The 11960-nt window shown below is 43.8% G+C and overlaps 1 protein-coding gene across 1 annotated transcript in view; it reads left to right on the top strand.

The window, feature by feature from the left end:
- The first annotated feature begins 14 nt into the window (after positions 1–14).
- Positions 15–11960, top strand: part of LOC109515072 (pyruvate carboxylase, mitochondrial) — a 134926-nt gene continuing 122980 nt past the window's right edge. The window contains 8 exon segments of the mRNA XM_019868643.1: positions 15–120; positions 960–1053; positions 1454–1544; positions 3515–3680; positions 3782–3927; positions 6678–6795; positions 8121–8188; positions 9224–9307. Coding sequence (XP_019724202.1) covers positions 105–120; positions 960–1053; positions 1454–1544; positions 3515–3680; positions 3782–3927; positions 6678–6795; positions 8121–8188; positions 9224–9307 — 783 coding nt within the window. The 5' untranslated portion in view covers positions 15–104.

Below are 11960 nucleotides of genomic sequence, written 5' to 3'. Positions count from 1 at the left end.
AGGCGGGAGGCTGCCTCACCCTGCTGGCCGTGGGGAGGGCGTGTCTCCTGTCCCGCTCCGCCCACTCGGCCCCGCCGACCCAGTATCGGCCAATCAAAAAAGTGATGGTGGCTAATAGAGGTGAGAATGCAAATGTGTAATTCCGATTCAAAAGCATAATGCCGCTTGCTTTGTTGATCATTCATGTTCAAGCACTCGTCTGTGTGGGCGACTGCACAATCCACCTTTTATTTGTTTTCCCTCTCCTTCTGCCTCACTGAATAGCTTTATTTTCTATTTCTGTTATTGGAGAAAGACAGGTTACATTTAACGCATATTAGAGGTTTTCACTTCAGCGCTTGGGGAGGAGGGATGGTGGGTTGGTGTAAATGTCCTGAAGGGCATTTGAATATTACTGCCAATCAGTTATGCCATTTAATTAGCATGGGGCTCTTTGCAATTTAATTCTTGGGTTGAAAAATATGAAACATAAAACCTGAGACAAATTATTCAGTTAGGGCTCGAGCGAGCTGCTGGAGATGGCTACTTATTTTCGACTTCATCCAACAATACCAAATAGGGAGAACCCCTTGAGACGGTGTGCGCATTGAAACATTCATGTCAGCCTTCCTCCCTTCAAAGCTGTATTAAACTGCTTTAATCCATCATTGTGATTGAGATGGCTTTTGGTCTGTGACACACGCACGCACCCACACCGTGGGGCTTTCCGTCAGTGTCTGTCCTTCACTTTGGCGTGGCACGATATCTACACCACATTAGATCACATTCATCACACTGCAGTGCACCAGGCTGAGCTGGGCTGTTGTGTGCTTGTGTGTGTCAGAGAGAGCGAGAGAAATTTTCCCATGTTTTTCAATGTCTCTTCCTTTTGGGGGGGGGGGCTGCTTTGTGTTGGGAGCCCAAATTTGTATTATTTGAACTATGATGCCATTTCTTTCTTCAAAAATGTCTTTCTTCAGGTGAGATCGCCATCCGTGTGTTCAGAGCCTGCACTGAGCTCGGGATTCGAACGGTGGCCGTCTACTCTGAGCAGGACACTGGACAGATGCACAGGTACGCTCGCCGGTGTGATAAAGCGATAAAGCTTGCGAAATGGCACACTGCAGCACCCGGAGGCTCCTGCAGTGGTTGAAATAATGAGGCTGGCAGCCAGACTTTTGAGCGAGCAGCTCAGCTGCCACTGCAGATTATTGATCACGACACACCATTAGAGGAAGCCTTTCAGCGTGTCTTTGTGATGCCTTGTGAGGCGGACGTAGGGGGTACTATATTGACGTTACAAAACATTCAGTCCAGCATGTTTGCCCAAACACCCTCATGTCCCTCAATGCCAGAGTTTTTTCTTTTTTCCTCATAGCATCTCTGTTTTATTGTTTTCCTGAAAATTGAGCTATTTTGATAAAATACATATAAAACATGCCTACACAATTTTTTTTTTCTTTTGTCTTTGTAGGCAAAAAGCAGACGAGGCCTACCTCATTGGGAAAGGGCTGCCGCCTGTCGCCGCCTACTTGGACATCCCCGACATAATCAAAGTAGCCAAGGTAAACTGTCATTACTTCGCTCAACTTTATTGATAGCGCACTTTAAAAACAAAACAATCTTAAAGTCAACGGGAACGTGCATAGGCGGTGCAGGGTGGGGGCCTGGAATCGGATATGCTCCCTCTTAGATGTTCCAGTGAAGAGGTGAGCAAGCAGTATTTTCATCCAAATGGAGAGTAGGACTGGCTGACTCCAGCACGCACGCACGCACGCACGCACGCACACACACACACACACACACACACACACACACGCACACGTCGCGAGATTGCAAGTTAAAGTGTTTAGGAAGTTAACGACTCTAAATGAAGTACATAAGCAGTCTTTTTTTTGTAATAATTCAACGTTCATTTGGCTTTATTTTAGCCTAAGTCTTGCCCATAAGACCAAAACATTCATTTAGTGAGTTTGTTGAATGTAAAACAGATTCACTCATTGCTAGATTGTTTGCTAAAAAATACATAGGAAGAATACCTTGGAAAAAAATGCTTATTAAATTGCAATCGCAATATTGAGGAAATAAAAAAAAAAATCGCAATTTGATTATTTTTCAAAATATTTCAGCACTAAGCACTGGTGTAGATTACTGTACTACGATCGTTATGGATTTCTACTATCAGCCGTTGAATCTGCAGAGAGCTCATGTCAGTTGTCTCTCAATCCGGCATTTTGTTCCCCAACCTCTCATTGTAGTCAAGGCATAAAAATGTCTGAAAAGAAGGCTCTTTTATCAACATTTCCATAAACTTGACATTTAATATGTGTGAGTGTGAATACATGTCATATAGCAGCCACCACCTCCCTAGGCCCCCTTTGTCAGCCACATCGACCAATTATCTTGTCATTTTTGTTCTTTTTGTCCTTTTCTTTCCCTTAATACGCTCTTTAGCACGTACGCAGCCAAGCTCATAAAAAGCTAAAATAATGCTCTCCTCTTTGGAGCTTATTTGCCACTTCCACATGCAACCGTACTGCTCCCTTGCGTGACGTTATTGTCATATACTGTGTGGAACAGTGTCTCTCTCACCTGCCTCTTTGTGTCTATGTGTGTCCAGACTTCCCTTAGCAACAGGATCGTCCGTGATTAAAGTCAGCCTTGCACTTAGGAGCAGATGGTACACGCTGGTGTGTGTGTGTGTGTGTGTGTGTGTGTGTGTGTGTGTGTGTCTGTCTCTGTCTCTGACCTTGTCATCTCATCAGACGTGTCTACATGCTCCCAGATGACGAACTTTGATAACATGAGAATGAAAGTGTGTCCAGCTCCAGTCTCCTTTTGTGTCACATGACGTGTCAATTGCATAAACTGAGGGGCCCAACTTGGTTTCCCGTGTACCAACCAAGTTGGCGGGCCAAGCTAGCCAACTGATACAGAAAGCAATTATTAGTCGTGTAGCTAGCACCAGAGATGAACCCAAGTGCTGATTGGTAAACAGAGTCTAAGGATCGAAGGGGTAGGAACAGAGACATGTCTGTGGACTACATCGCTGTCGTCCAGAACAGATAAAAACACAGCTTCAATCATCCTCTCCTAATAAAACAGTGGAAAACTGTTTCTAAACAAGAAACCAAGCACTCTCTCTCTCTCTGATGGAACCATTAGATGCAGAGATAAAATCAGCATCAAGGTTAGGGGCTGTAGCCTTGGAAAACAACATAGACGGTGCATTTCCTTTTGCTAACCTGAAGCACAAGCTGGGAGATAAGCAAGAGTTTCTTGAAAATGATTAAAAGGAAGTTGCCGGTTTTTCACCGCTGGTGGAACAGTATCAGCGATCTAATTATAAAATAGTGTCGTGAGCATTAAAATGGTGACTGTTACTTTCTGGAGCCACAATATCGTTACCATGAAGTGTAAAAAAAGCACCGGACCCAGAATTGACCCCTGAGGGACACCTTGCGTTCACGGCTAAAGGGTCCGACTGGACACTCTCTTGTCATCCTTTGTCAACAACGGGTCTTTCTCTCCATAGGACAACGACGTGGATGCCATCCACCCGGGCTACGGGTTCCTGTCAGAGCGCTCGGACTTTGCTCAGGCCTGCGCCGACGCGGATGTGATGTTTGTCGGACCGACTCCGGAAACGGTCCGCAAGATGGGAGACAAAGTGGAGGCCCGCACCCTCGCAATCAGCGCCGGTATGTAGACAAAGGGAGTGTGACCGACAGTCTCTTGATAATGGAAGTCCGTATGGATGCCGGGCTTGTTTCTACGTAACGCGTCGCTCGTGCTCGTCAAGGTGTACCCGTAGTCCCGGGAACAGACTCCCCCATCAGCAGTCTGCAGGAGGCCCACGCCTTCGCCCAGAGCTACGGCTTCCCCATCATCTTCAAAGCGGCCTACGGAGGCGGCGGCCGAGGCATGCGGGTGGTCCGAGAGTACGAGGTGAGCCCTTCCGATCCCCTTCCGGACAAACTTGCGCTTTATATTCATGACATTTCTGTTTTGTGGCGAATTGCGAGGATATGATGACCTGGTCGTTTATATATCCGCAGCTGCCACTCACCTCCTACTAGCCGGTCTGCCGTCTGAAATTGCCTCAAGCGTGCATGGCAGCTAAAACATTGAGAGCAATTTTCTGTGTGCCCAGGGTCCTATTACCAGAATGTATTGTCACACTTTTCACATGTGTGGAATGTCTGCCTTATTTCCCACAGAAGTAATGTTTACCGCAAAAACAACCTTGGCAATATCCAAATGTAAATCTCCAGCGATGATTGACACATCCACTTCCCTTTGCTAATGCTGGCCTGTCTTCCTCTTTGCACTTTTTTTTCCCCCCTCCTCAAGTTGCAGCCATTTCCTTTTGCATCTTATGAAAACTAATTGAGTTTTCTTTCCCCCTTGTCGATGGCGCAAGGCACATTTTCGCATAACAGAGTCAATGCGGAGTGACGCATTGTTTCCCCCCCCCCTTTGCTGCAGGTGGGACTAATGCGGCTTCTTTCCTCAACCCCGCATCGCTTTCATGTCCTTCTGGCGTGCGGCTGTCTCTGAAATGTGCAACTCAAATGTTCAAATGACCTTCCGCAGGCGCATCCACGCCCTCGCGCTGTCGCTGCACACTATTTTCACTGAGAGCCTGCAACCAGCTTCTTATGCTCCCAATGTTTTTTTTTTTTCATCCTGTTTCTCAAATTTGGCCACGTCCAGCTTTGTTTTTCTATCCAGTGAAGAGATCACTTCATTTTTGGTTGCGATCACTGAAAATGACAGCGACAGTGACCGTTTTGACAGTCACGGCGAGAAAGTCCAACAAACACACTGTGCAAAAATGCTTTGAAATGCTGCATACTGTCTCTGCAGTGGCGTCTTGAGTCACAAGTAACCCAACTCGGAGGTTTTTCGACAGACGGGTCACCATTTTTGCTTTGACTTGCGAGCCAGAAGTGGAGACAAATAGTATATTATGCACACAGGCATGGCTTCATTATCGTCTACAAAGAATGACTGATATTTCTGCAGGCGACAGAGGAGCTGAAATGTCTCCACGTGTTGAATCTGCATGTCCGTATTGTTCTTTGGAGGCACCTCAGGGCTCTAGACTGAGACCAATTTGGGTGCTCAAACACAAAAAAAAGTTGCACCGGTGCGACCAGCCTTTCGAGCGACATTAGTGAGTGTCTGTGCCAAAGTTTTAATGTTTGCTCAAGTCAGATTTTTGTCACCAGGGTTCTGTTCTACTACTACTACTACTACTATTATTATTTTTTAATTTACCTCAGACATTTTATTTATGGTTTCACATTTTCTTGAGGTAACAAGTTATTTGCCTTTGCAAATAGTATACTCGATTAAACATGCTCTATCATATCAGCAGCAGCAAAAAAACAAAAACAATATTATCGTTGATTATGATAATTTGGGGGAAAATATATCATTCTAAAAAAAAAAATTATTATTGTGACAGGCTTAGGTGAGTGACCAATGCCTTTCAGGTTTCAAGTGGAAATACGGTAGCTGCGGCAAATATATCATTCTGTGTTAAGATAAGATAAGATAAGATAAGATAAGATATCCTTTATTTGTCCCACACTGGGGACAAATAAAGGATATCTTATCTTATCTTTTTTTTATTAAATAAATTTATTATTATTATTATTATTATCTGTGATTTTATTAATTTAGAAAGTTGAAAATGGCTTGCTCCCTTTGATGATGCAGTATTAATGTTTGAATAAAGATGCTGTTTTTATGGTCTCCTGAAAAGCCAGCATTTTGGAGGTACGAGGATTGTGCCCGACGCCACCGATTATGCAATATATGCAGCATCCATACACACCCAAATAGTGCAACGCCGATACAAACTCCTCTTGAAAGATGTTGCCTTCACCCAATACGCCGCTTCTCGATTTCATTGCTCTTGTGCGAAAAAAACCCACTTTGTTGTTCACTTTTTGTGCCATCTGACGTTTTAGAACCTTTTCAAATATTGGCTGTTGACATTTGTGACTGTTGAGTCTCAGGAGCTCGAGTGGTGGAGGCGCCCATCATGTGAATACTGCACCTTTTCAAAAGCAACAACTTGACTTCTCGAAATAAATAAACAAACAAAAATAAAAGCGCCAACAAAATCCAGTTTCTCCACATCATAGAGTCCATTATGGGCCCAAGAAGTTCTCTTGTTCATTGGCTCAAAGTTTGGGCTGGCGCCGATGACGCACGACGCAGCCTTGAGCACCCACTCGATTTGCCTCTCTTTGAGACGACTCGCGTATCCTCCTTTGAGGCAGGAAAAGTGAGTCACCCCCTACCCCCTTTTTTTTGCCCCCCGAAGCAGGGGGCAACACCATGGGCCGGCAATTTGTCGCAGACTGACAACACAGATTGAGTCATGCCCTTGACTTGCCCTCGTGCCTCGTGTGTGCCGTTGTCTCCCCATGGCTTGTTTGCAACAAATTCTGTGCCGGCGGAAGAAAAGACAAAAAAAAAGGCACGGGACAAACTGCACCATGTGGATTTGACAAATTGTGTGAGATCTCAGTGAGGTTTTTGAACTCAAAACGGTAGCCAACAGTCAGCGAGGTGCAGAAGTTGAAGTTTTGATTGCAAAAAAGTGTGAGGAAATGTACGCGGCGGACTTTTTTTTTGCCTCCTTTACCGATGCTTATGGATTTCTGTGCTCTATTTGTCAGGAACTTGAGGAGAATTACCAGCGGGCCTACTCGGAAGCGCTGACTGCTTTCGGCAATGGCGCTCTGTTTGTGGAGAAGTTTATTGAAAAACCAAGACATATTGAAGTGCAGATCCTCGGTAAGTGCACTCGGACACATGTGGGCAGTTGCCACAGTTCCCTTGAAAAAGGAGCTTGGTTACCTTACTGATGACTTGAAAAGTCACTTTGATTTCTTGATTTGTAACGTTCAACAGATGCCGATAACCCCAACTAACATAAAATATGACAGTTTTTAGATTTTTAACTGTGGTATTGAAAACCAATTTTTCTTTTTAATTACAAAGACAACCATTGTCAACTGTTTAATTTTTTTTTAGGCAGTTTTTTTTTTTTTTGCCCTGACATATTTTACTGTTCAAATTGTCATGACAACTTTCACATTTATCATGTACATTGTGTATAAATATAATGATGACATTTTAGGGACCTCATGCGGTCATGCAGCCTTGTGGGTCTTTCTCTTGAAGCTCGAATGTTCCGCAATACATTTTTATTTTTCTTAAATTTGAAAAAAAAAAAAAATCACATACGCCTATGATTGTTGAAGCTAGATAATGCTTTGTCGACAGCACAGACTTTCTTCAGCTAAGACAAACTCCAAAAAAATTGTGACTTTATTTCCAGTTTGTGAATGTGAATCTGTCTGCTTCCTCTATTGTTATTTTCCCATGTGGTCAAAAACATGACACGGTGCACGCGTGACCTATTGTCCCACAAACACATGGAAGGTAAAACCATGATTGAAAACTGATCTGAATCTGATTCGTGTTCGTGCGTTGTCAAATGTCACTCACTGCTGCCCCCAAGAGGCAGTGAATGGCACCGCCACTTAATAATGAACGACGAGTGGGCGTTAGCTTACTGTTTAGCTGATTTTCGCCACTGTTAATTTCCATACAGTAACGAATTGTGACTTTACGAAGTAACTGTCGTCAGACTACTAAACTGAGAGAAGTAGAACATTGGAGTAGTTGTTCCTGTTCCATTGACACCAAAGTATGACAGTGGTTCATTTTTTTTAACAAAACTCACTCACTGAATTATATTTTCACTCGTTAGTGTGTAAATAACACAAAACTCCGTAATGCAGCGCGGCTCCCGTGGCGTGAGGAACCAGGCCCGGTATTTACAACACTTATAGATTTGTTCTCAAGCTATTTTCAACACCATAAATTGGTTAATAAGGCGTAAAAATAACGCCGGCACAGACCAATAGTATCGATTTGTGGAAAAAAATATAAATTATACCCCTGGGCTTTTTCTGGAAATGACTTGTTGTGACTATAATGTGAGTCACAGCACCACCTGTTTATAAATGTATCAATGTTTTTTTTTTACAGTTGGAGGATTGGGGGGGAGAATAGTTTTCTTTTGTCACGTTTGGACTTGTGTGTCTCCACAGGAGATAAATACGGTAATGTCATCCACCTCTACGAGAGAGACTGCTCCATTCAGCGGCGCCACCAAAAGGTGACTTTCTCACACCGTCGACGGCGTTTCTGTGGGTGGTCACGCTCGGCAGAGAGGTCTCACCTTCCAGCGCGGCGACGAGGATAAATCGGCCTAATCGGCTTTTGTCTATCAGCCGTGCGTCTCATTAGGGAACATATTCATACTTGAGTTGATTATGATAACGGAGATTACGGCGTGCGTGTGTATGCGTGTGTGTGTGTCGTAGGTGCCAAGAGGATAATACAGCAATGAAAATGCCCTAATGCTGTTATCGGCATCCGCGGCATTTAAAGCACCATGCGCCAAATCAACTCTGCTCTTTGAATTATCTGGGAATTAACGCTCGCCCCTTTAGGCGGCGCGGCGCTCTTTGCGTCTCTCCTAATGAATTAGCTGTTTTCGCCTCGTCTTATGAAATGAGCAAACATGCGACGGAGCACCAAGTGGCGCGTCATCATATATGCCGCATGCGTCACCCTCGCGTTTCATCAGCGTCGCCGCTGATCATAGAAACGCGCCTGCTTGTTTTTTTGCGAGCTACTACTGCTCCTCGTTGAGCCGACGTGACTTGATCTGCATTTGGCCTAAATCTAAAGTCTTTTTTTTCCCTCTCCCTCGCTCACATGAAGAGTCGCCTGTTGGAATAGATTTGGAATGCTGGAGTACGGATGGGATATTTTTAGTCCCTCTGTCTCAGAAGTGAAATTCATACTGGGTAGAGGAGGAGGAGGAGGAGGAGGAGGAGGAAAAGATGAGATACGAAGGCTAATTGACTTCCTACTGTGTTTTATTTGAGTTGATTTATTTTTGGGTTCCCACTTGAATTTCCTTGGGTTAGTTAGCTTGGCCCGTAGCCCCTGGCCAATTGTTGCATTGGCACAAATACTTTTGAGCTAGCTTTTTCAAGCTCCCCACTTAAAAAAAAAAAGTTGTTGTTTGCTCTTAGATCATGGTAAGGAAAGTGACCAAATAGGGATTTATTTCTCTCAGTGGCCACTGTTCAAAGTTGCTGTAAGATGTTAGCTTGATGCTAACGCTGTGCGCGCTTTACAGGTCGTGGAGATCGCACCGGGTTTCCAACTGGACCCTCAGCTGAGAAACCGGCTTCATTCGGACGCTGTCAACCTTGCCAAATTGGTAGGTGTCTCGCAGTTTTTTTTTTTTTTTTTTTAAATAGCAATCAAGTATGCATCACAATAGCAACTACAAACTGCGTGTCGTGATGGTGACAAAAGATGGAGTCCACGGAGTGAATGAGGAGTGCCATGCAAAACAAAGCCCCTGACGTTTACCGGTAACTCGGGTGACGTGGTGAGTCGGTGTCGGTGTGTGTGTGTGTGTGTGTGTGTGTGTGTGTGTGTGTGTGTGTGTCCAGTCTTATTTTTTTTTTTCCATAGCCTTTTCCAAAGGCATCATAGCATTTGAATTGCAGTCCCCCAAACTATTTGCATTTTGCCAAACAAGCGTGCGTGCGAGTGGACTTGAAATATATGGAAATAAAATTTGTCGAGTGCTTTTGAAATCAACTCTCAATATCATCCATCCTCCCTGACTTTCGCCGAAAGTAGCTGTGACAACATCATTTGAAGGGGGCCGGGGGGCTCAAGGAGGAGATTTCATGCAGATCGCAGACGAAGAAAAGGACAAGGGAGAGAGAAGATCTTATGTAAGAGGGGCTGAATGCAAACTGGCCAAAGATGATTATTGTTAAGGATGCTTATATAGTGGCAAGACCGATTTTCTCTGTTGATCTGGACTTTTTTATTTTTTTCCTGTAGTGGAGACTCTTTGAACACGTTTGGGACGTCTTCTTGAAAGCCAAATGAAGAATTTTTATTCCTTAAAAATCTTAATAAGGTCTTAGAAACCGATTACCGACCCAATCACAATTCATGGTTCAAAAAAGTATGAATGCTTTTAAATCCAGGTTAAAACTATGCTCATTTCCCATACCTATGATGAAGCCTTAAAATCACATTTAACCGCTCATTAAGTCAAAGACTTAATGACGCCCATACTGTATTGTACGGCGCCTGTTGCCAGCGTTTAGTGGCGGCTGCGCTTGTGGCTAGCAGCACTGGCAACAGCTGTCATCTTACTTTTCAAAGGCAGTTTATTAGACGTAAATGATTCTGCACAATTTGATGCTGATACTCTGACACAGTTAACCAAATTACACAAAGTCACAGAGAAAAAAAAAATTAGACTGATTTTGGGGCAGCGTATTATACACAAAGGATTTTACGATATGGATAATAAATCTCTTCATTGTCATGCAGGTTAATTTATTGCTTGTGTATGTAAGACTTTGACATACTAAACGCATATTTAATCATTGTTAAATTTAATACTAAATTCAATTTTCAGAATTGTTTTTTTTATGGAGGCTTGCTACTTGTTTTGGGAAATCTGGTGAAATAATCCTTATTTTTTTTCTAAATAAGTACCCTCACTGCATGTACTTCCAAGTTGATAACAGCTTGCAAATGAGAGTGAAAGCACTTTTGGGAGGACACGGGAAGCCTTTTGCTTCAGCGTCAAATCTCTCCACGGGTATTGAAAGCTGCTCGCTCCCTAGCAACGGTCAACTTCGATTGTGCGGCGCCCAAAACAAAACAGCGAGATGCTCTTCAGCAGAAAATTGTGCTCAAGCATCTTCTTGCAACGCCTCCGAATGAATAAATTGCTCAGATATGTATGTGCTGAGTAACCCTGTGCAATTGTAGCCTTTTCATGTTAATCAGCATCACACTGGGAAGTAATGACATGCTCTTTGCAACATCAACCTGCTATTGTGTCTTGCACTGTGGTCTTGATGCTGGCGACAGGCACTCAGTCTCCCTCGATGCCCCCTTTTTTTTTCTTTTTTCTTTTCAATCCTTGTTGCTCACCGGAGGTTGGATATTCCGCTATCATTTCAGCAAAGTCAACGCCAGGCTTTGGGTTGTGACCGCGAGTGCACGGCAAACGATTGACACCTAGCCGGTCACACTTTTGTGTTTCTGATTGATGGTGTCTGAAAAATCAAGCTTTATACTCACAGTTTTAACGAAATTGCTAAAAGATTTTTTGTTTGTTTTATTTTGGGGGAGCGGGGAATTGCACATACCTGTTTTTGTTCAATTTTTCAGTCATCCTTGACGTATAAACTCGACGTTTGAAAACCGATATCTCCACCTCTTACGCTTTTCGCTATCAAATCACAACAAGAGATGCCCGTCCATCACTCTGTTTCAAGGATGACTTCCTAAATTGTTCATGTATTGCTTAATTAGTCGTAATGATTAGTTTAGCTTGGATAAATGCACTTGTGTCTGATCCCCGTGTGCATAAGAATAGGCAGGAACGCCCATGTGTGCAGTGAATATTGCCGCGACAAGATGAAATGATTTCGCAGTCAGAGAGGATACGCTTCACGCAGGTGACATTAAAAACAAACGTCGTGCGGAGTATATTTTGAATGAGTGCAAAGTGGGAGATGAGCTTAATTAGCCAGTGGCGGATCTGCTTTCTCCCTTTGCGGCGCAGGCGGGGGCGTTGTGTGCGTTCTGTCCATAGTGCGAGCGGAGCCCAAGCTTGTAAATGAAGCCGCCGAGATACCGGACCAAAGCAGCACTTGGTTCACAATATTATCAGAGCTTTGGCACCCCCCAACCCCCAACCCCCCAACTCATTGCGACTTTTGAACTTCAGTACATTTCAGAGTCAGTGCGTCTGTATCTTTCCTTAAGTACAAGAGTTGAATCAGTACTCGTAAAAATTGTGAGCGTGAGTACTTTTACCACCTCTG

The sequence above is a fragment of the Hippocampus comes genome, unplaced genomic scaffold (assembly GCF_001891065.2).
Source record: "Hippocampus comes isolate QL1 unplaced genomic scaffold, H_comes_QL1_v1.1 scaffold382, whole genome shotgun sequence".
Taxonomy (NCBI): Eukaryota; Metazoa; Chordata; class Actinopteri; order Syngnathiformes; family Syngnathidae; genus Hippocampus; species Hippocampus comes.
Note: the sequence above shows the minus strand (reverse complement) of the source record. Positions and strands in the feature narration are given on the sequence as shown.